General features: G+C 34.9%; 1 protein-coding gene across 3 annotated transcripts in view; it reads left to right on the forward strand.

Annotated features, from left to right (window-relative positions):
• The window catches only part of RIT2 (Ras like without CAAX 2), a 523,011-nt gene that overhangs the window by 67,280 nt on the left and 431,506 nt on the right, over positions 1 to 24,225 (forward strand). Inside the window, exon 2 of one of the 3 annotated variants that reach the window (XM_072605262.1) lies at positions 12,645 to 12,703. The exons of the other annotated variants lie outside the window; for them this stretch is intronic. Coding sequence (XP_072461363.1) covers positions 12,679 to 12,703 — 25 coding nt within the window. The 5' untranslated portion in view covers positions 12,645 to 12,678. The remainder of the gene's footprint in view (positions 1 to 12,644; positions 12,704 to 24,225) is intronic. 3 annotated transcript variants of the gene reach the window in all.

The following is a 24,225-nucleotide window of genomic DNA, read 5'->3' on the forward strand; positions in this document are numbered from 1 at the left end:
TCCATCGTGGTAATAAAAATTTATACACAACAACAATTCAGAGAACAACACCATCCCCAAGCCTTCTCCCTGCTAGGCTTCCCACAAACCAGCTCCATTAAACAAATCATAAGCAGGCTGCCTTAAACAAAATCACAAGTAAGTTCATTCACTCATGCTAGCCAGCAGCCTGCATCCTTCCTAATTCTGACTAGACTCTGACCAATTTCCTCCTAGCTCTGGTCTAGCTCCACCTCTTCCTGTACTACTCGTTCACAAACTCCTTCCACCATAGGCTCCATGTGACTCAGACTCATGTGAATCAGACTTCCATGTGACTCAGGCAGGTCACATGGGCCTATTAATGAATGGGAAGGATAGTCCTATTTAAATTACATTACAACCACTCGTAATGTGGTCACGAGGGGGAACTGACATGGATGATACCTTACTCTGGACTAACCTAGTTTCTCTCTTCTGTGAGAATATACCTTTGATCTTTATATGTACTCCATTAGTACTACATCCAGAGAAATAGAAAATCTCCTTGAATTTTTTTTTCTGTAAACTCACCAGGAACATAGGAATATTATAGTACAGGACCCAAAGAAGATTCTAAAGCCTTTAAACTGATATTTAGCTCTGTTAGCAATCACAAATTCTAAGTGGTTGGAGAAAAGATGAGATGTTGTGTATTGTGGTGCAGATATCAATTTTAGATTTCTTAAGGTAATTTGCTTTTTAGGGCTTCCCCAAAATTCAGGAAATCCAAAGGAAAGAGTAAGAAATCTGAAAACCTTAATTCACCTTCTTCTCAATTACTCTGCTATTAATCTGACCTCATAAGCAACAAAGTTAAACACCTATGTTCCAATTTTTCTCCTACTAGACGCTATAGATTGGTTGTTTTATGGGTGATACTAGAACACTACAACTTTGATGTCAAGTGGATTTACAGATGTCATTATAGATCAAAGGTAAACTGCATATCAGATCTGTTTAAGAGAACCATATAATGATGAATTTATTTCCAACAGTTTTGATTTCTCTCATGGATATAAATGAAACCCTAAGACTGACTTCCAGATAGGAGGTGGTGGTGGCCTGGGAAAAGATGGAATTTTTAGCCCCAAAGTTCATAGAAACAATTGCCATGATCATGTGACTTGAGACTATAGAGAAGATGGTTCCAAAGGGATAGGAAACTTTCATTAGTTAAATTGTGATGATAAAATTGTAATTGATACTGTTGAAGAAGAATAGGGGAGATCATTAAGGAATTAAAGTGATGGTGTCTGTCTAGGAAACTCTTTGATGAGCTCATCTTTAAAATAGATTCTCAAAAGAAATATAGGGACATGATTAAGGATGAACACAAACGAGTGGCAGGACCTGTAAAAATAGTTTTAGAATGAGATGAGGTTTGAAAAATATACAGGAAATTATGAACAAGGGACAATACATATGCTGAAAACAAGGGGGAAAATTAATGGCACATCCCCAGTTCTGGGATGAAAAAGGGAGCAAATAATGCTAACCCTATAAAATCCCTAGAGGAAGTTCATATGTCATGTAAAGAATCAAATATACAATCTTTAGTAATATTTATAACTTTAAGTTTCTATTCTTACAAAAGTGGGGATACTCAGAAAATATATGGGAAAAGGAAGCCTTTACTATGAAATTATACTTGTCGAAACTGGATGATATGGAAACATATAAGATGTTTCAAATTTTAGTTGACTTTAACTGTTAAATCTTAAAAATGTACCAAGACTTATGAAATATGAGCCATGAGGTTAGTAATCAATCCCTTGGGTATGTACTATAATAGTTTATGTGAAGGTGTCACAAGAAAAAGTTAACAACTTATGCCAATTCAGAGACAAAGCGCAGAAGACAGTGGATATGTTTGAAAAACAGATGATAACTGTAGAAGAGGAGAGAAATTAGAGAAAGCAAAGGGCCTTATTAGCAATACTGACCTCTACAAGTGGAAATAAAGACAAGCTGCACATTTTACTTCCTGAATTACTTCTGTCCTTTCTAAATCCATTGTCATTCCATGAAAGGGCTGCTCTCTTAATTTTAAAATGAATATATTCATTGCATTGGAGGAATTCACAAGATAATAGCTGATGCCCTTAATGAACATTATGGTAAACAGACAATTCATGCTGAGTATTTTTTAATAAAAGAAATAAATTAGTTAGAGCTGGTATTCCCATCTAGTTCAATCTTCTTAAAAAAAAAGATGAACTCTCTGTATGATTAGCAAGAAAATGTGGTTCTCAGCTTAGTGTATTTTTTTTCCTTATACTAGACACTGCTCTGTTATTAGCAGAGAAAACTACAAGAGGAAAGGCTCTATAATGGAAAGAGCACTAGATGTGTCTTAAAAATGCTGGGTTCAAATCATATCTCTGTTCACTTCTTTCCCATTAGACCTTGGACAGATTACTTCACAGGCAGGTTTTCCCATGTATAAAATGAGATTATTTAAATTATTTTAGAACATCTTATGGTTCTAAATCTTAGAAAACTAATAGATTAATTATAATGGTAAATGAACTATTATTATCAATTAATGATTTTGACATCATTTCTTTTCATGGCATTGATGCTTCTGTGTGTGTGTATGTGTGTGTGTGTGTGTGTGTGAGTGCACTCTGCTTCTGACACTAAACCGATTAAAAATCTCTAGTTTTTGTCAAATGAAATCGACATGACCATTTTTTTTTCATTTTCATTTCTCTCAATTGACAGGATTTTGGGGCATTGTTCTATATTTATTGTGTTTTTAGTTCTTTGGTTTTCATTATTAGATATCACAACAATGAAGTGTGCAACACATAACTTTCAAAAAGAACTGTTCAATGACACAATAATACAAAGATATCTCCATTTTTTTTGATGTAAAGAATTTGTGTTTCTTGGATAGCTGTAGCCCACAATAGAATCTGACCAGTCACAGTAAAGTACAAAACAATTATTGTCAAACAAACAAGTGAAAAGCACGTACAAAAATTCCAAGAGAAAGACTGAAAATTGTCATTACTAAAAAATAAAATTAATGGTAAAAATATAACTCAGCAAGGAGATCACTTAACTCTACATCAGCTTCCCCAACTGGTTTCAACTACATAGAACAAGATGCTGCTTGGACAGATTTTGTTGGAAAATAGCTAATGAGATTACTTGATTCGTTGCACCCACACCTATTTGCTTTCCATACTAATTGGGTACATGTCATAATCATTTATACTCTATTTTGGAAAATACAGATGATTTCATAAGTCTCAAAACCTAAATGAACCCCCTAGAAGTTCAGGGAGGTGGCTGAGAGTTATTCCCATCTGATGAATATTTAAAGAATATTAGGTCATGCCATCAATTCATGGTAGAGTAAGCCAAAAATAAGCATCTGTCCAAAGTCAACCCAGGATTGCTTATGTCAATGATAATGTCAGTTTTGTAAGTACGTGACTAGATCTTTCCTTAAAACAAATGAGCAGAGCCAAGATGGCCAGATACATGGATGCTAGCTCCCAACCCACAGCCCATAAAATACCTGTAAAGAAGAACTCCCAACAAATTCTAGAGCAGCAGAAGCCACAGAACAATGGAGTGGAGGAGATTTCTGTTCCAGAGAGACCTGAAAAACTGATAGGAAAGGTCCTTCACGCACCAGATCCAGAGCAAAGCCTTGCCCTGCCTTGGCCACACAGCACGGAGAGGAGCAGATCCAAGCAGGCTTCAGGGACAGAATCTCCAGCAGCCACACAAGTCCCTCCACCCACAGGTATCAAAGGTCAGTGAGAGAGTCTTTTGGCTCTCTGAGAGGGGGACAGGGTTGCCCCATAACTCAGGGCCTCTTGGGAGGCAGCAGCACAGGCGGCAGGGGACAAAGGCTCCCAAAGCAGGCAGGAGCTCTGATCCATTGTTGAAGGTCTCCACATAAATCCCCTGAGGGAACTGAGCCCCTAGTGTAGCCCTGCCCCCACCTGAGCACCTGAACTTAATCTCACACTGACTGGCAGGCCCTCCCCCACCAAAGCCCTAAGGCTGGGAAGCAGCATTTGAATCTCAGACCCCAAGTGCTGGCTGGGCAGATCTGGAGGTGTAGTGGGTGTGGAGAGGACACTCAGAAGTCAAGTAACAGGCCGGTAAAATGCCCAGAAAAGGGGGGAAAAAAGTAAGACCATAGAAGGTTACTTTCTCGGTGAACACATATCTTCTCCCATCCTTTCAGATGAGGAAGAACAGGGCTTACCAAGAGGGAAAGACATAGAAATCAAGGCTTCTGTATCCCAAATATCCAAAATAAGTATTCAGTGGGCTCAGGCTATGGAAAAGCTCAAAAAGGATTTTGAAAATCAAGTTAGAGAGGTGGAGGAAAAACTGGGAAGAGAAATGAGAGAGATGCAAGAAAAACATGAAAAGCAAGTCAACACCTTGCTAAAGGACACCCAAAAAAATGCTGAAGAAAATAACACCATGAAAAATAGGCGAACTCAACTGGCAAAAGAGGTTCAAAAAGCCAATGAAGAGAAGAATGCTTTAAAAAGCAGAATTAGCCAAAGGGAAAAGGAGGTTCAAAACCTCACTGAAGAAAATAGTTCTTTCAAAATTAGAATGGAACAGATGGAGGCTAATGACTTTATGAGAAACCAAGAAATCACAAAACAAAACCAAAAGAATGAAAAAATGGAAGAGAATATGAAATATCTCGTTGGAAAAACAACTGACCTGGAAAATAGATCCAGGAGAGACAATTTAAAAATTATGGGACTACCTGAAAGCCAGGATCAAAAAAAGAGCCTAGACATCATCTTTTATGAAATTATCAAGGAAAACTGCCCTGAGATTCTAGAACCAGAGAGCAAAATAAGTATTCAAGAAATCCACTGATCACTTCCTGAAAGAGATCCAAAAAGAGAAACTCCTAGGAATATTGTGGCCAAATTCCAGAGTTCCCAGGTCAAGGAGAAAATATGGCAAGTAGCTAGAAAGAAACAATTGAAGTATTGTGGAAATACAATCATGATAACACAAGATCTAGCTTCTTCTACACTAAGGGATCGAAGGGAATGGAATAGGATATTCCAGAAGTCAAAGGAACTAGGACTAAAACCAAGAATCACCTACCCAGCAAAACTGAGTATAATACTCCAGGGAAAAAAATGGTCTTTCATTGAAATAGAGGCCTTTCAAGCATTCTTGATGAAAAGACCAGAGCTGAAAAGAAAATTTGACTTTCAAACACAAGAATGAAGAGAAGCATGAAAAGGTAAACAGCAAAGAGAAGTCAAAAGGGACTTACTAAAGTTGAACTGTTTACACTGCTACATGGAAAGACAATATTTGTAACTCTTGAAACTATTCAGTATCTGGGTAGTTGGTGGGATTACACACACACACACACACACACACACACACACACAGCACAGAGTGAATTGAATAGGATGTGATCATATCTTAAAAAATGAAATTAAGCAGTGAGAGAGAAATATATTGGGAGGAGAAAGGGAGAGATGGAACGGGGCAAATTATCTCTCATAAAAGAGGCAAGCAAAAGACTTTTTAGTGGAGGGAAAAAGAGGGGAGGTGAGAGAAAAACATGAAGTTTACTCTCATCACATTCCACTAAAGGAAGGCATAAAATGCACTTATTTAGGTATGAAAATGTATCTTACAATACAGGAAAGTGGGGGAGAAGGGGATAAGCAGGGTGGGGGGATGATGGAAGTGAGTGCAATGGGAGGAGGGAGCAATTTGGAGTCAACACACTTGGGGAGGGACAGGATCAAAAGAGAGAATAGAAGCAATGGGGGGGCAGGATAGGATGGAGGGAAATATAGTTAGTCTTACACAACACAACTGTTATGGAAGTCATTTGCAAAACTACACAGATATGGCCTATATTGAATTGCTTGCCTTTCAAAGTGAATGGGTGGGGAGGGAGGGATGAAGAGAAGTTGGAACTCAAAGTTTTAGGAAAAACTGTTGAGTACTGTTCTTGTTACTAGAAAATAAGAAATACAGGTAATGGGGTATAGAAAATTATCTGGCCCTACAGGACAAAAGAGAAGATGGGGACAAGGGAAGGGAGGGATGATAGAAGAGAGGGCAGATTGGTGATAGGGGCAATTAGAATGCTCGGTGTTTTGGGGTGCGGGGAGGGGACAAGTGGGGAGAAAATTTGGAACCCAAAATTTGGGGAAAATGAATGTTAAAAGTTAAATAAATAAATTTTAAAAAAGGAAAAAAAATGAGCAAAAGCCTTTATTGATGGTACTCTTTCACCAACAGTTATTTCCTTAACTCCACCCATAAACCCCTTCCCCCCATTGAGCCGTTTCAAAATGAGGAAAAATAGGTAAGTAAAAACTCACCAATATCATAACTATAACTGACAGTATACACAATAGTCTAAGCTTATAGTCCCCCACTATTTTATCTAGAAGAGGGAAATATTTCAACATTCCTCCTCTGAAATCAAGATCAGTTATTAAAATTACTCAGAGTTTGTCATTCTATTGGTGTTCTTTTAATTTACATTATTACAATCTTTATATATCTTGTTCTGTTTCCACTTCATACTTAGAGTTCATGGAAGTCTTTCAAGATTTCTCTTGATTCTTCATATTTGTCATTACTTCACAGTAGTGTTCCATTCCATTCATAAGACATAGTTTGTTCAGGCACCTCTATAAAAGGGGCACATTATTTCCAATTCTTTGCTACCACAAAGAGTGTCATGGTATAAATGGAGTCTTTCTTTCTATCCTTGAATTCCTTGGAGTGTGTAGTCAATAATGGGATCAATGTATTAAAAAAATGAAGTGCTTAGTTATTTTACTTCAATAACTCTGAAAACCTTTTTGGAATAGTTGGTCAAAGCTCCATAACCACATATTACCACCCACATATACCAAATTATTTGTAGCAGTACTTTTTGTTATTGAAAAGAATTTCTGTGTCTGTGTTCATCCTTTGTTTTCAAAGAAGAACATGACATCAGAGAAGTGATAACATGACTTTCACTTGTCTTTGTTTTGAGTGAGGGAGGACTGTGCAAGGTCACCAGTCTCACTTTCTGCTCCTGAGCCATCTAGATCCAGTGACCAGATATTCATCAGGATGAATGGAGAAGGCCCAGGATGCAATGGGAGATGCTGGGGATGGAAGCTCAATTCCATGTGGACAGTCTTGGGCGGGTAAAGGTGGGAACTTCTAAATCTTAGAGTTCTCATGAGGCCCCCCATAAACACCAGGGAATCGAGGAGTGAGACCGAGCAATCTCGTGTATTTCTGCCTCTTCCCGTGAGAAACGTGATGGGAGGAGCATCCCCCTCGAGACTGTCCCGGGTCTGGGCACACCTATTGTTATCTAACAGGCACGGTATTCAGGTGCAAACTACGCGGCCAGAGAGCTTAATTGGGATCAGGAAAGCCTGAAAGCGCTCTTAGCACGGGAGGAGCACGGTCAGGACAGAAGGCTCCGTTTTACCTCTCTCCGCTCTCCCCTCCTCCTCTCTCCCCACTTACACTTCTACTTCCAATCTCTTATTGTAAGATCTTTGCCTCCTTGGGAGATTCCTCGCTCCCTCTTAAGGAAGAATTCCCCCTGCACTTGTAACCAGGACCCTGAATAAAGCTTAACCCTTGTTCGACTCTGGGAGGTCTCTTCTGACTCTGGGAGGTCTCTTCTCTCATACGATTATCCAGTTTGGCCAGCCGAAGACCTGCGAGAGGTAAGGTAAGAAGACTCGGGTAGCCCTCAGGCCTCTAGGCCTGGCAGGGAGATCTTAGTCTTTTCAGGTACTCATTTAAAGTGAGGTTAGGCCATTCATTAAATAAGTCTTTCCAAGAAGTAATTAGGGAATGGCCCCTTTAAAGAGCGAAAGAAAAAATAATAAATCAAACTGGGAGCAGAATAGCAACTATTGATATTTGGGCAGGGATTTATTGCTGTGCAATCTAGGGATTTCAGAGTGCACTGGCTTTAAGGTTTTGGGAAAGACAAGAGAGAGAGACAGAAAGAGAGAAAGAAGAAAGAAAGAAAGAAAGAAAGAAAGAAAGAAAGAAAGAAAGAAAGAAAGAAAGAAAGAAAGAAAGAAGGAAGGAAGGAAGGAAGGAAGGAAGGAAGGAAGGAAGGAAGGAAGGAAGGAAGGAAGGAAGGAAGGAAGGAAGGAAGGAAAGAAGGAAAGAGGGAAAGGAGGAAAGGAGGAAAGAAAGAAAGAAAGAAAGAAAGAAAGAAAGAAAGAAAGAAAGAAAGAAAGAAAGAAAGAAAGAAAGAAAGAAAGGGAGGAAGGAAGAAAGGAAGAAAGAAAGAAAAGAGTAGTGAGGTGACATTAGGGGAAAGTATTGCTCCTGAGGAGAAATGTTTCTACTTATTTTCTTTCTATATCATCTCAGTATATGTCCACTTGGGCAAGCTAATTGATGTTAACTTGCTAAATGAATAATTAATATATTAATAACCAGTCATTGAAAAGAATTAAAAACAAAGTGGGTACCCAACAACTGGAGAAAGGATGAATAAATTTTTCTATATGAGGGTAATGGAATATTGTTGTGTCATAAGAAAGGATGAATATTCAGTGAACTAGGAAAAAATATATTGTATATTGATGCAGAATGAAAAGGATAAGAAACAAGAAAGCAATTTATATACTGACCATAATAGTGTAATGAAAATAACCACAATAGTGTAAATGAAAATAACTTGGACATATAATTTTCAGTAATGGCCAAAATATTGAATTGTTTTGCTTTATTTTTATAAAGGAGGGATTTTGTTATGTATATGAGGGGGAAGTTAGTGGCTAGTAAATTTTGTTATTTTAGTTGTTACTGTTTGATCATTTCAGTCAAGTTCAACTCTATGATCCCATTTGTGGTTTTCCTGGCAAAGATTCTGGAGTGGTTTGCCATTTCCTTCTCCAACTCATTTTATAGATGAGAAAATGGAGGCAAATAGGGTTAAATGACCTGCTTAGGACCACACAGCTAGTAAGAGTCTGATGTCAGATTTGCACTCAGGAAGATGAGTCTTTTGAGTCATCCACTCCCCAACCTTGCTAGCTATTAATACATATATTAAAAAAGAAACAAATTTCAAGATAACCTTTGAAAAGATATGGAATAAAATTTAGAAAGAATAAATCCATAAGGGGACATAGGCAGAGTAATTTTGTTACTATTCTGTTTACTCTGTTACATTTCATATATAGTGTAATTTCAAAATCACAAAAAAAGTTCATGGTCTCCCACACAAAGTTTTTTCGTGTTCTTTGTAGACTGAAATGATCATGTTTGTTGATTATTAATAATAAAATGGGAAATTTTCTTAAAAATGATATATTTTGGATTCTATTACCTAAACTTTATTAGATGGGATAGGTCTCTTGGAAGGAGGAGGGAAAATAATTTCTCCAATTTCATCATTACTCATTCCTCTTTTCTTTCCCCCTTTCCCAGAAAGCCAAGCCATGTAATAAAGGCTTTAAAAAGAAAAATAAAATGAGACAGAAGTGGGCTGAAATCATCAAAATCAATAGATTGATTAAAAAATAATTTGAAAACATATGTAATGTTCCATATCTATGGGCACTTTACCTCTGCAGATCATTTGGGTGGAAATGTTTTCCCATATCTCTTCTTTGGGCCTTATCTTCATAATCCTTTATAATTTAAAAACATTATTTTTATTGATTTGCAGTGTTTATATTTACATTATTATGGTCATTTTGCTTATTTTTCTTGACTCTACTTTCTTCATTTTGCATCATTTTATTCAAGTCTTTCCATTTTTCTCTGTATTCATTATAATGAATTCATTGCCTCCACAGCAAAATAATAATCTGTTACACACAAAGAACAGAATTTGTCAAGTCATTCCTCAGTTTGTGCATTCATTTTGTTTCTAATTTTTTGTTACCATAAAAATTCTTGCTATAAATATTTTGATCAATTTTGAGAAAAAATAGCAAAGACCTTCAGAGAGACTTGATCTATATATTAATCCATCTATACTGTGTTGTAATCTTATTGAAGTTAGAAGAATGATGAGACCAATTTAGAAATGTAAGTAACCATTTCTATGAAGAGAAAAATGAGTGATACAATGATAGAATAATTATGATTGGGAAAAGCAAGTATTATATCATTATATAGCACATCTACATAGATAAAAAAATGTGGCTTTTTTTTTTTTAACTTCAAGTCACCCTGGCAGTGTTATATATGAGAACTTTGATATGTATTTATAATGTACTAAAAGCAAAATTATTCCAGAGTTACCAAAATTCTTAAATCAAGATGGAATACACAAAAGGAACATGGACTATGACAGAATTTAGGAGACATTAAGCAATGTATTTAGAAGATAAAGATAAAAATGGTTACATATACTGGGAAATACTCTGATTTAAATTCCATTGAAAATCTTTAGGCTATAGTCAAGGGTAGACTTAGAAAAAGGAAAAGTTGGTCAAAAGTAAGCTTAATATTCAATTTGGCTTCATGCCTTAAAAATTAAGCTATATATATGTATATATATATATATATACATATATATATATATACATACACATTTGTGTATATTACACTATATATGTGTGTATAATTTTACATTCAATGACACATCATGGACCATAAGTGTTTGCAAGCATAAAGGGAGCACGTTAAACAAAAACATTATTCGAAGATGTTAAATTTTGTAATGTTCATGGCATGTGTTAATAAATATAATAATCTATGTTTGTACTAGATGAGTTGTACACCACTGAAAGACATAGTCTTATCATAACATTTGCAACATGGTGATTACAAATGAACTCTTGTTAAATTATTTTTAAAAGTAGATTTCTTATGTTTAAGTTGTAAATTATCCTCTATAGAGACAATAAAAGACTGTGGTAGATGTCTTTTGAATATTTCCATTAGAAGAAACAGAAAGGCAGTCAGCATCTTTCCTTTCTATTTCAATAGATATAAATACTAAGAGTGAATTGGTTTGTGCGGTCTTGCCTGTACTAGAAAAGGCACCTGCTCACCTCTTTCTTCTTGTAATTAAATGGCTTTCTAAAATAGCTGCCGGGACACATTCAATTTCCCCCAAAGGAAGTGAAGATAAATTAGCATACAACCTCCCTTCCCCTAGTAATGTGTATGTTGGATAAATATAAGTTCCCAGAGGGAAAATAGGGAATATATTGATTATTTAAAACAGAGAGCTTTGGGATAGAGGGTTAGAAGTGTTTATAAAAATCTGTTTTATGAATACTAACGATCACAATGTCATTGAAACTATTTTTTTCTAAAACATCTTTATTGATAACAGTCTTTTATTAAAAGTCATAAACTTTATTGTTGAATATTATCTACAAGATAATGTCTAAATTACTAAACTCTCTACAACCTTAGCTCATGCTACCTTTCTAACTTTTTGCTTCACTTACTGCCTAGGTACTCTGCTTCAGTCACACTCTCCTACTTTTTAGCTTTGCATCCAACATACCCTTTCAGCCTGAATGCTTTATTTCTACCCCTTAAAATTCTATTCATCCTCCAAAGTCTAGTTTTAATACATCTCCTTCCTGGCAACTGTAGCTAAGTGATCTCTCCTTCCCCTGAACTTGTGTCATACTTATTTTGTATTTTATTCTTTTAACATGGTTCATTTTCTCATCCTCTACCCCACTAAACTATGAACTCCTCCCATGAAATAGTAGAATTGAAAAGAACCTACAATATCACTAAATGTGAGGCTTTACCTGAAGCATGATAGCTTGCACAGTTGTTTCTACTTGCAGTGGCTTGTACGTTGTAAATATTTAAGGGATATCTGCCAAATGAATACATGCATTAAGTAGACTATTTGTGATTTTTATTATTGTTTTAGGGTTTTTTGTTATTGTTAGATAATAAAATTTTATTATTGAATAGTTTCTTAAATTTTAATGAAATGATTACAATCTTCCCAGAACAGTCAGGAATAAGAACTGAAAGTCTCTTAAATCATTTGACAATAATACTAGCCATTAACATCAAATTCTTTCACATTTTCCCATTAGGGCTTCATCACGGGATTTCTTGAAAAAGAATTAGAGTCATATTTACTGTTGTTACCTTCTGTAATGTTTAGTTACACTCTACACAATAAGACACAATTCAAACTTCTTTCTTTACATCAAATAGAAAGGCAAATTCTAGCACCAAGTAAATAAAAATAACGGTTCATTTTTTTATGTAGAAATTTGTATTTTTCAAAGAACTTTCCTCATTAACTGCCTGAGAGGAAACAGTGAAAACACTATTGTCATCATTTCACAGAAGAAACCAAACCTCAGACTTGTATATATTCACCTTTAGTTAACGATAAAACCAAGACTTGAACTTAGTTCATTGGACTTCATATTTAGTGCTCTGTCACATCATACTAAATCCTATTATAGATTATGTATGTCATTGAATATATTTTCAATGCATGCAAATTATAAGATATCTCTTTGGCAAAGCAGCATTGTGGGTTTTTTAATGGAACGCAAGGTTTTTAGTCAGAAATATTTGAATTTCGTGCTACTTCTAACATTAACTCATAGTATGACCTTAAATAAGTCACTTAAAATTTAATTTCTTGTATTTTTCATCATTAGGAGGAATCATTTCTCTACAAGCTAACTTGTTGAGATGTTACATGAAAAGTATGAACCAGGTAAGGTTAAAGGGCTTTATAAAGTCTGTTGTTCTATGCAAGAAGACATACAGTCTTATAGAATCAGAATTTATTCTGTAATACCAATATTGCAAAAATGAACAATTTTGAAGATATTTATATACTGAGTGAAATGAGTAGATCCAAGAGAACACTGCGAAAACTAACAACCTGAAAACTATAGGAATTTTAATCATTACGATAAGCATTTATGATTTCAGAGGATTGATGATGAAACGTTATTCATTTCTGTGAGGAGATGAATTTAAAGTGTAGAATAGGACTTTTTAAAAATATGGAGCCATTAAAGAAATTTGTTTTTATTGATTTTTCCCATTTGTTACAGGATGTTTTGTTTTGTTCTGTTTTGTTCTAATGGAGTAGGGTGTGGTTGGTGGGTAAATAAATTTAAGTTAATTAAAAAATAGAGAGCAGTGTTGCATTACATAAATATTTAAGGCTCTTGCCATTCTAGATCTAGTATGTTATGACCCCTAATCCCATGGATGAGCATATTGGGAAACAAAGACAGGGTAGCAATGTGACTAAATTAAGATAGGTTGGAGTCATATTTAGGAGGTTCTTGAATATCAAATTAAGAAGATTCCATTTTGTTAATAAGTTCTAAGTTACTAAAGTTTTCTTAACAGGAGAATGTTACAGCCTGACCTGTATATAAAGGAGAGTACTCTTACACCTGTGTGAAGGATGGACCCAAAGCTGAGAATAACCAACATATGAAATTTGGAAGAAAAGTTAGAAAGGCTTTTAATAGTGAGAGATGATGAGGACTTAAATAGAATAGGTACAGAGGCAATGGAAATGTGTATGTGTGTGGGCAGGCAGTGGGGAGTATGCAAATGTGAGATATTAAAATGGTAGAAATCAGCAACACTTCAAACTTATTTAAATTAGTCAAACCTAATTTCTAAAAAAAAAAAAAATGTTATTACTATCCTATGTTTTTATATCATCTCCTTTTCTAACTATATCCCTCTCCCAACTTTTCCCTTAGAGTGATCTTATAACAAAAAGGATTTTTTTTTCTTAAATTGAGAAACCTGACCAATGTATTGGGAAACAGCTGAGGGTTGCAATGTTTGCAATGATGTTTGCAATGCAATATTACATATCTGTGATGCCCCGTATTTGCAAAGAAGAATAGGAGGTAACTTCTTTGGAACCAACATTTATCAATTTCAATTATTTTGTTCTTATTCTTTGCATACATTATTATCACAATTGTGTGCATTCTCTGCCAGCTTTGTTCTACTTCATGTCCAAGTTTTTTCTGTTTATCCTATTTATGATAAAAGACTGTAATATTTCATGATATTCATGTGTCCCACTTTGTTTATTCATTTCCTAAGCAGTAGGCATTTATTTAATTTCCAGTTCTTTGCAACCAGAAAGTAATGATATACATGTGCATGTATGTATATATATATACCTATGTACATGCACATGTTTATGTGTATCTATGTATGCAAATGTAGGTGTATTGCAAGTGTATTTCAATTAATACTTTTGCTTCAATTAATACTTAATGCTTTTTTTTTGTACTGACACTCTCATTTTATTAATGAGAAAAGAAGCTCAGTGAGGAGAATTAATTTTCCTACAGTGCACATAGTTCCCCAAATTTCTAAGATACAATGAACTTTCTAAGTTTCTAATTTATTGGTTGTGAGTGCTCTGCTATTTAATATAGACCCTTTAGCTGATGGTCTCATTTGTAAGTTGTTGCTGCTGCTTCTGTCAATACTTTTGCTTCTCCTCCTGCTGATGTTACTACTATTGCTACTCCTAGTTTAGGAAAAGATGAGTAGGCATAGATGTGTTGCAATTCACATCTCTTAAGAAGATACAATGACAAAATTATCTACATTGGGGATAATGGATTATTTTTAAGATCATGCTTATTTAATATTTGAGTATTTCCAAAGTACTTTCTTCACCACAAACCTGTGAGAGACATTGATGGGCCATCCATCCTAAACTGACCAAAGCCTTCCATGTACCAGTCAAAGGACTCTGTATGATTAACTAAAATTATTGCCCATTTTTTCCATCTTAATTTAAGCCATAGAAAAAATTTTAGGCAGGAAGAAATGATGAATAAACAAGTGAATGAATACTGATACCTCTCTCCTCACACTATTGTTTTGAAAATCTCATTTTATTTATCAAAAAACTTACGAAATCTAACATATTTTTTGGTTTTCATTTCATTTCAAATAATGAACCTGGTAATGAAGAGTTTTGTAATTTTATCATAGTTTTTTAAAAGTGCCTTTTTGAACATGGACACTCACATATTGAATAGTTGTACCCCTTTCAAGCTTAGCCTATCTTTAATTAATAAATATGCTCAGTTGCAAAGAGAATCAACCTTCATTTGAATTATCTATAGCTAAAGTATAATGAATCAACAAATTATCACATAGGACTTTTATTTTAATTTTCTTACCACATTATAGAATTCACAGCTATGGAATCCTAGAGTCAACAAATGCTTGTCTTCATCAACTCTAAATATTATTTGAATCATAAAAAATGACATAATATCTATGGCAGTCACTTTGCAAAAACACCTTCAAAAACTGAGAACTCATTGATGGACCAGATAATATATTCTTTCACTGTTATACAGAACCAAGTTTTAGGAAGATCTGTTAATTGAGCTGAAATTTTCTTCCATGCCTTGTATACCTCGTTTCTAATTCTGCCCTTGGAACCTGATATATATTTATTGAATACAAACTTATTTGAGCCTGATTCCCTTATTTCATGAAGAAAGTGGGCAAAAATGAACACTCATGTATGCACATAATCACAAACAAATAAACATAACTGTGTATAAAAATATCCCTAGGTTTTTCACAATAGCTAATCCAAATCAAAAATGTGAGATTTGCTGTTGCCCATCAGATTCTTAACATATTTCTCATGTGCATTCCTTCCTTCATGTTGTCTATGCTGCGTAACCATTTAGATGAGTTCTCACAAGAACTACTTTGTAACTTAGAGCCATATGTGTGTGTGTATGTGTATATTTCCACACATTCAAACATATATCTTCTGTTTCATTTTGCTTTAGGATCATTCTAGATGCCTTAATCTTACTTGTTAAACTAATTTCATACTGAAATGTTAAGCCCATAGAATCATGGTATTTCAGAGCTAGAGAAAATCTCAGAGTTGAACTCTTCCATTAATGGAGAATACACTACTTTCTGATACAGGTTCATCTTTTTGAGTTCAAATCAGTCATTAGACACTTACTGACTGTGTGATCCTAGACAGGTCACTTAACTGGTCTATTTCCTCATATGTAAAGTGAACTAGAGAAGGAAATTGCAAACTACTCCAGTATCTTTGCCCAGAAAATCCCAAATGGGGTCACAAAGAGTTAAATATGACTGAAAAAGATTGAACAACAACAAATAAGCATAATAACACAAGAACTGTCTCATAGGATTATTTTTAAAATAACATTCAAAAACCCCAGCTTGTTATCAAAAAGCACCTTATTCCTGCAGTAGATAAGCAGTTGAATAAAATCTGGAATCTTCCAGATTGGGAAAAGGCCTGAGGAAGAGTGCACTGCTTCAGTCAGGTCTGGAAATATCTTATACTACCTTGCATTGCAATGTGAATGTATGAGCATACTCGGTCCCACATTCTTTTCTTGTACCTCAGAGAATGGGATTGATTAATATTCTTCCATAAACATAAAAATATGCTAAAAAAAGTCAATGTCATTTATCATCTATCTCTTTATGTACAAAATTATTAAAACTTAAAATTTCACTAAGACTTCTAGGATTCCTAGCATATATTGATTAATCTAAAAACATTAATTAAGTGCCCAATTAATGGAATAGTCAGAAAATCAGCATCATTAGATAGGGAGAAAAGTGTAAGAAGACTTCACATTTGGAGATGGAGAGGTTATAAAGGACTATGAATGTCAAACACTGTTTTGTTTTGTTTTTGTTAAATTTGATTCTGAAGGTGATAGGGAGTCACATTGCCTACAGCTATTGCAACATTCCAGGCATGAAGTGATCACCAGCTACAGAAAAGTGACACTGTCAGAGGAGAAAAGGGTATATATCTGAGAAGTATTGGAAAAGTGCAATCAACAGATCTTGCTGACAGATTGTGTATCAGGGGTGAGAGATAGGAAGAGTCTGAGGAAAAGCTCTAGGTTGTGAGCCTGTGGAACAGTGAGGATTATGTCATGTTGCAGGAGAAAGTGAGCAGTATTTGCTTGTAACGATGATTTGGAAATCCAATGGAACACAGCACTTTTTGATAAATTATCTTTATTACAATTCTATTGCATGGATTGTTACAGTTCAAACCTTTGGCATTATTGTGGATTAAGTAGTGTCTGGTTAATGAAAGAATCAGCCAAGTAAAGTAAGGAAACTTCATGCTTTGGTTGTGATTTTAAACATAAATATATGTGTGAAAGTTGCTGTGTTGAACCCATTGTTCTCCATGGACCTCCCTGTAAAAGGGAGTTTTTCACTAAAACACACTGGGCTGAACTCTGAAAAGAAATCATTCTGAAAATCATATTGCTCCAGTGTTCTTTAAATGTTTTATGGAGACCTGCCTGGTGTCTAGTGATCTCAGGTACTGTGTTCTGCCTGAAATTGCATCTCTTTATTTAATTCCCATGTTATCCTGAGCAAAATGTACATTGCTTAGTAATATGATGTAAAGAGAGATTTGTCACTTCCAAAATGTACATTACTTAGCGCTAGTGCTGTCGTGGGAATAAGCTATTCACCAATAACAAATGCACTTAACTCTCTCCTGAAAAGGACATGCATTACTCTAACCTGAAACTCATACTTATCAAATGCTCACCATGGTTGGTAATAGTCATTTCTAGATGGGAATTGCAGTTATGTCAAGTTCAGGTCTCGCGGCTAAGCTCAAAAGGGAGTTTGAGACTTCTACTGGCTCCATCCTTCATTGCTAGATATCAGTTTATCAGCAAGGAATTGAACTGGGCAAATTCATAAAAGTTGAGGTATTCTAGTAAAATTCGACTTTAGAAATAATTGATTTATGGGATTTCAGAAAAATCAAAGGAGAGGTTAAGGGACCAAAATGGTAATTAGAATGGACTTGAAGTCAAGAGTGATCTAAGTTGAAGCTCTGCTTCAAACACTGTGTCCAAAGACAAGGCAAGTTAATGAGTTGTACATATGTCACCTTTAAAATGAGTATAATAATGCCTGGTACTCACTTAACAAGGTTGTTGTGTAGATCAAATAAAGTATAAAAAGATAAAGATGTTTTGCAAAATATAAATCAACTACACTAATATTCAGCTATTATTAATATTATCATTTTATATCATTTTAACTCAAAGAAAATAAAAAACAAACAACAAACAACCTTACTTGATACCACATGCAAACACAACCTTCTCCATACTCGCTAAATTTTTATAAGTAAAAGTTGTCCCTCCTCAGTCATTAACTGTGTGTATTATAGTCTCCTAATTCATTTTTTCTTTATATATATATATATATTAAAGTCAAAAATATTTATTGGATATCAGGCCAGGTTAGAGGTTTTTGCTGCTGTTTTTCAGTTGTTTCACTTGTGTCCAACTTTTTGCAACACCATTTGTGATTTTCTTGGCAAAGGTACTAGAGTGGTTTACCATTTTTTTAGACTTCCCCAGGGTCACATATCCAGTGTGGCTGAATTTGAACTCATGTTTATCTGAGTCTAATAGCAGCAGTAATAACAGCATCTCACATTAATATAGTGTTTTTATATTTACAAATAATTTTCTTTGCTACACAGGTAATTAGTTGGTTTTTTTTTTAAATGTCCTTTTTTATAAATGATGAACCTGAGATTCAGAGACTCTAAGTGATGTGCCTACTCACAAGAGTACCTTGTGCTTATCACTGAGGCACAGCACTTAGCTCTGATATCAACTCCCTAGGATTCAACCTTAAATTTATTCTCTTGATTATGACCAGATATAGATATTTTCCTGTTTTTCTCTACAACCTGATCCCAAGCCAATTGAAAGGGTTTATCCAATATATGCATGATTTCTCCCTAGCACCATTCATGAGGTCTGAGGAGTGACAAATAATAGCTGTTGCGGGTGAGACAGAGTGATTATAAACATAAAAAATACCTTTGGGGGTTAATAACCATAAATCTATAAATAGTTAGATATAATATATGTATATGTAAATATATGTGTATAGAGTATATCCACATCTATACATCAGTGAATACGCACACAACCAGAGACAGAAGAGAAATTCCTGTCATCAAGAACCTTACAATTAGGGTGACAACACATATGCATATTAAAAATAAATAAATAACACAAGTGCTTAGTATCAAGAGTGGAGTGGACAATAAATGCTGTATGAGTTCAGAGGAAAGAAAGAAAGACATCACGTTTAATGCAAAGAGATTTTTGGGAAAGATGAAAGCTTGAAGGATAGTCAAGATTCATGGTGGCAACAAGAAAGTGGGAAGACAATCTTGGCTTTCATGCCTTTTATTCAGAGTCGGTCCTATATTTCAGTTCCTAAATAATGTTATATAGAGTGTGAATGATAGGGTCCATTGGCTCCTAGTAATGACCAGGGTATATAATACTTGCTGATAACCATGATGCGATATTCCAGATTTTTCCTTGAGGAAGGGCCTATGGTACCTTGGAATCAGAGGGCAAAATCTCAAAATAGGATGAACAAGAGAGTTTTTTTTTTTTATTTCTTCTGCTCATTCCCCAAGCCCAGAATCCCTAGGAATAGGTGTGTACTGGGAAGGAAGAACAGTGTTTTGCTTTTATTTTTTCTGTCTTTTTTTCTTCTCCTGAGAGAATTTTATGCATTTAACAGCATTATTACAGTTTACCTACACCACTTTTAAAGATAGTTATTGTTGGATATTATTAGTTTTATGGAAAAACATATAGTGCCCAGTAATAAATGTGTGATCTATTATGATTTGCAATGTCCTGTTTTAGTATGTTCTGAACTAAAATAAGTGATTTTCTGCTATCTATGATTTCCAATGATGGCTTATTTTATTGGATGTGAATCATTATACTGTGCTGTATGCATGTCTATCATGTACCATCATAATTCGAATCAGCAGTAATATATTAAGCAGCTACTATAAACAAGGCACTGTAGTAAGAAATGGATATAGAAAGACAAAATTAAAAGAGCTACTGGCCTCAAGGAGCATACGTTACACTAGTGAAATATAATATTTATACAAATACATAAATACAAGATAGCTTTAGAAGGAGAAATCAAATAATTTAAGAAGGAAGAAAGCACTTAAGTTTTAGGGGGGGAAGGTAGAAATTGCATGTTTAGCATGTAACACATTGAATTGAGCCTTAAATGAAGTAAGGAATAGAAGATGAACTGACATCTGCTGGACCTGTCATTCATTTAGAGCTGGGAATAACCTTAAAGGACATTGATTCTGGTCCTATAGTTTAAGAATCAATGTCCTCTAAGGTTATTCCCAGCTCTAAATGAATGACAGTCATTTTCCAGAGGTGGCTGTCTGGTTCTTGTACTGTACTTTGAAGTTCCATGGACAGCATCAGGAAGAGTTCCAGCTACAGTAGTCCTTGTAGAAGGAAAGAACACTTGGAGAAGAGACTTTAGAACTGGGTTTTATTAGGGTAGGGAGGTTATTTTGGAGCTCATTTTTGTGCTTACATATATGTACTGGCCATTTCCTTTCCTTTCATTTTAATTATTGCTTTAATTTGGGCACAGTGAACTGACCACCTTGGACAACAGTAAATTTAGCTTTGCTGTTTCATTGTATACAGCCTCTTCTTTTGTAGAGACAAAACCTTAGTATTGTGTCTATGTGTATGGGATCAGTTGCTTATATTTGATTTTGTTTTCACTTTTCTATGCATGTAGCTCCAAAGAAGAAGCCCTAAAATTCATATCAAGAGTATTGGCTTGTCTGATATCTAGACCAAAGCTATTTTCTCATTCTCGCACTTCCTTAGACACTTCAGAGACAGGAAAATTTCAAACTGTTGAGTTTCACTATTTGGCTAAAGAAAATACCATTGTACTATTTGATAATAATTTTCTACTTGACAAAGTGACAGCAAACTTTAATTCAATAAAACAAACCAAATTTTGTCTTTAATGTCACTTGGCCTTTTTTTGGTCTACAAGTTCATACTGCCTCATTTTCACATTGCTGACAAAGTACTTTGGTATACACTATATGATTTGGTCATCTAAATGAGGTGGTGTTTAGTTTATAATAAGGAAATTGCTTGTGGAGAGGGGAAGTAACAAAAATTAAAGTTCACCAGTATACCAAAAAAAAAAACCAAACAAACAAAACCTGAAACAAATAAACAAAAACAGATAAAACTGTGCCAGAAGATATGTGGGAAATATGTTAGAATATCCTTTTAAAATGAAAAAAAAATTGACAAACATGGAAACTGTCACATGATCCAAAGATCCCTGTACTATAAAACAACAGACATGGGTTTGAATTCCAGCTGAAATATTTGCTTACTTTGTCATTGCAGCTAAATTATTTGATTGCTTAGTACCTTGATTTACTCAATTATAGAATGAGAAGTATTGCACTAGGTGACCTCTAAGGTTCCTCCCGGTTTTCATATTTTATCTTGAAAACGTTAAATGGCAGAGCTGGATATAAAATTCAGGTGTTCAGATTTCAAGATTAGAATTCTTTTATACTATACTATCTCCCACATAAATCTCTCATGTTTGTACATATTGTTAAAATTTTGCAAGTTCTTATACACATGTCTTATATACATATCTGATAAAATACACATGTGTGGTGATTACCCAAAATTTTCCAAAATGATCAGTGCTAAATGTTATCAGAATCATTAAGAATATGTATTGCAGATATTTTTAAAAGGTTTTGCTTTCATATCAAAAAAGCTCATCCCCTTTCACATTAGGTGATACCAAGCAAGGGTAAAGGGATATTAGAGAGGAAATCCTGGAGGTGAAGGTGACAGCTTTATGGCACTAGCCCCTGCCTTATTTGCAGTAATTCATTTTATATACTGTATAGTGTTTCGTGTTGGTGGAGCCAAGGGCTAGAACTGTCTGTGATTTAGTTCAAGCCATAAGCAGGGTGGTAGTAACAAAGAGGGCAGTAAATAGGTCTGCTGATTAGAACAGTAAATTAGGAGATGAGAGAAGTGAAGAAAAACTGAATCACAAAGACGTGCATAAACATTTTATTTGCTTCCCTGCCTACTCCTAGGTTCCCTCTGTGAACTTGGAAACTCAGCATTCTAAAGTCAATAACAGCTTTCTCTCAATTCTGCCACTCCTTATTTTATTTACTGCACCCTTGGATAGTTGGATCTTTTGCTTATCTAACCCCTGTCACAAAAACAAAATCAGTTATTTTGTTTTCTAGGTCTTAGACCATGAAACAACACAGTTCTATGAATACAATCAAACAAGAGTTTACTCTGGGCATTTACTGAGGTAAAAAGGGAAAAGAAACTGAATAGCAGAGAGCTGCTTTATTTGCTGATGGCACCTGGCAAAATTTTTACACCTCCCCTCAGTCTAATTCTGTTCTCACCATCATCCTTTCTATTGAAGTCTGGGGACACCTGACCCACAGAGGTATTTACCACTATTCAGAGCAATTCAGAACTAACTGGTGCCTTGAATCCATCCTGTGGGTCTCTTCGGAGTTTCACTTTTGTTACTCATTCTAGAATTTAAAAAACAAAAACAAAGTCTTTACTGGTCTCATGATTTATTTCTTCAATATGTTCGAGATGCAATAAAATGGCTGTCAAGTGCCAAATTCTCATTTTGTAAGTACTAGCGCTTACACTGTCCCCTATTGGTCATTTCTCAACATAAAATATGATGGGATGATGGAGTTTCCTTTAAGCCATAGCTTCTGTAAGAACATATTTCCCCAAGAGAAATCTACCCTGGGAAGCTTCCCAATAATCTTTCACAATAAATGTTTATTAGCTTTGATGACCATGTTGTCTGCATGGTCTGGGGAGGAATGTTTCTTCTGTTGGTTTTCAGGTTCATTGCTTTGTTGTATTGATGGGTTTTAAAGTGGCATCTTAGCTTTGCAGAAAGTTCAGTATAGATTATAAATGCTGTGGCCATATTCTGGCCAGTGGTTTACTTATGATATGCCACATCTAATGCTTCTTTTTAATCCCAAATATATATCCTATTAAAAAGAAAAAGAAAAACTTCTTAGCAAGCATACTTTTACAATGCAGTATAAAGAAAGCAGCACTGTTTTAAAAGTCAGCAGATCTGGGTTCAAGGTCCAACACTAGCACATGGTAGTTTGGAGAAGGGGTGGGGAACTCTTTGAGAGCTGCACTTGGGGATCTAGAGGGCCACATGTGGCCCATCCCACAGATTCCCCACCCCTGATTTGGAAACTGGGTGTTTCATTTCACCTCTTAGTCCCTTCAACTGTAAAATGAACATAATGTTTGTACTACCTAACTCATAAACATGTTACTAGAAAATGCTTCGAAAGACCTCAAAGCAACATGTGTAGATTATCCTGACTGTTGTTTCTACTACTATTAGCATTGTTATTAAAACTAATAATATTTTGTTCTTGTCTTAATCAGGAGCACACTACATCTGCAGGGGCTTTTCCTTTCCTCTAGCTTCAAGATAGATAGGTAGGTAGGTAGGTAGATAGATAGATAGATAGATAGATAGATAGATAGATAGATAGATAGATAGATAGATAGATAGACAGACAGATAGATAGACAGATAGATAGATGATAGATAGACAGACAGATAGATAGATAGACAGAGCTAGCATCAAAGTTTATGATGTTGAACTCCAAATCCTATGTTCTTTTCATGTCAGAACTAATTTCATATGTCCTTTTATAAGCTAAATTCCTGGAGCTGACATTTTTTCCTTTCCCTGAACTAATGCAACTGATATTAAGATAGAAATTCATTCCTCAGTTTTCTTCATCTTGATTTTCTGATCCAGACATACATTAAATTACAAACTCCCTTTGGAAGAACTAAAGGTTAATTATTCAAGACCACAAAAAATACTGGGCAAACAAAGCATCCAAGACAAGTTTTGCAGATATAAATGAATCAAGTTTTGCAGATATAAATGAATCATTTGGATTTCTGTGATTATTCTTCTCCTGAAAACTAACAATACTATAGATATTTTTCTTAGGATATTTTAACAATACTCTAGAAATCCTTCTGTTTGTCATATTTTAGGGGGAAATGAACTTAAGGAAAGGGAACAAGATTAACTATTTACTCATTTTGACTCAGTCATTTATATGCAATAGAAAATAGTCAATTCCTCTTTAAAATTAGTCATTATCAATATTGTGACTGTTCTTTCTTATGAACTATAGCACCATTTTTATAACTCTTAGGAGTTTTGGTGTTATAACATTTTTATTTGTATGTTTTGTAGTATTAT

This window comes from Notamacropus eugenii, chromosome 4 (genome assembly GCF_028372415.1).
Source record: "Notamacropus eugenii isolate mMacEug1 chromosome 4, mMacEug1.pri_v2, whole genome shotgun sequence".
NCBI lineage: Eukaryota > Metazoa > Chordata > Mammalia > Diprotodontia > Macropodidae > Notamacropus > Notamacropus eugenii.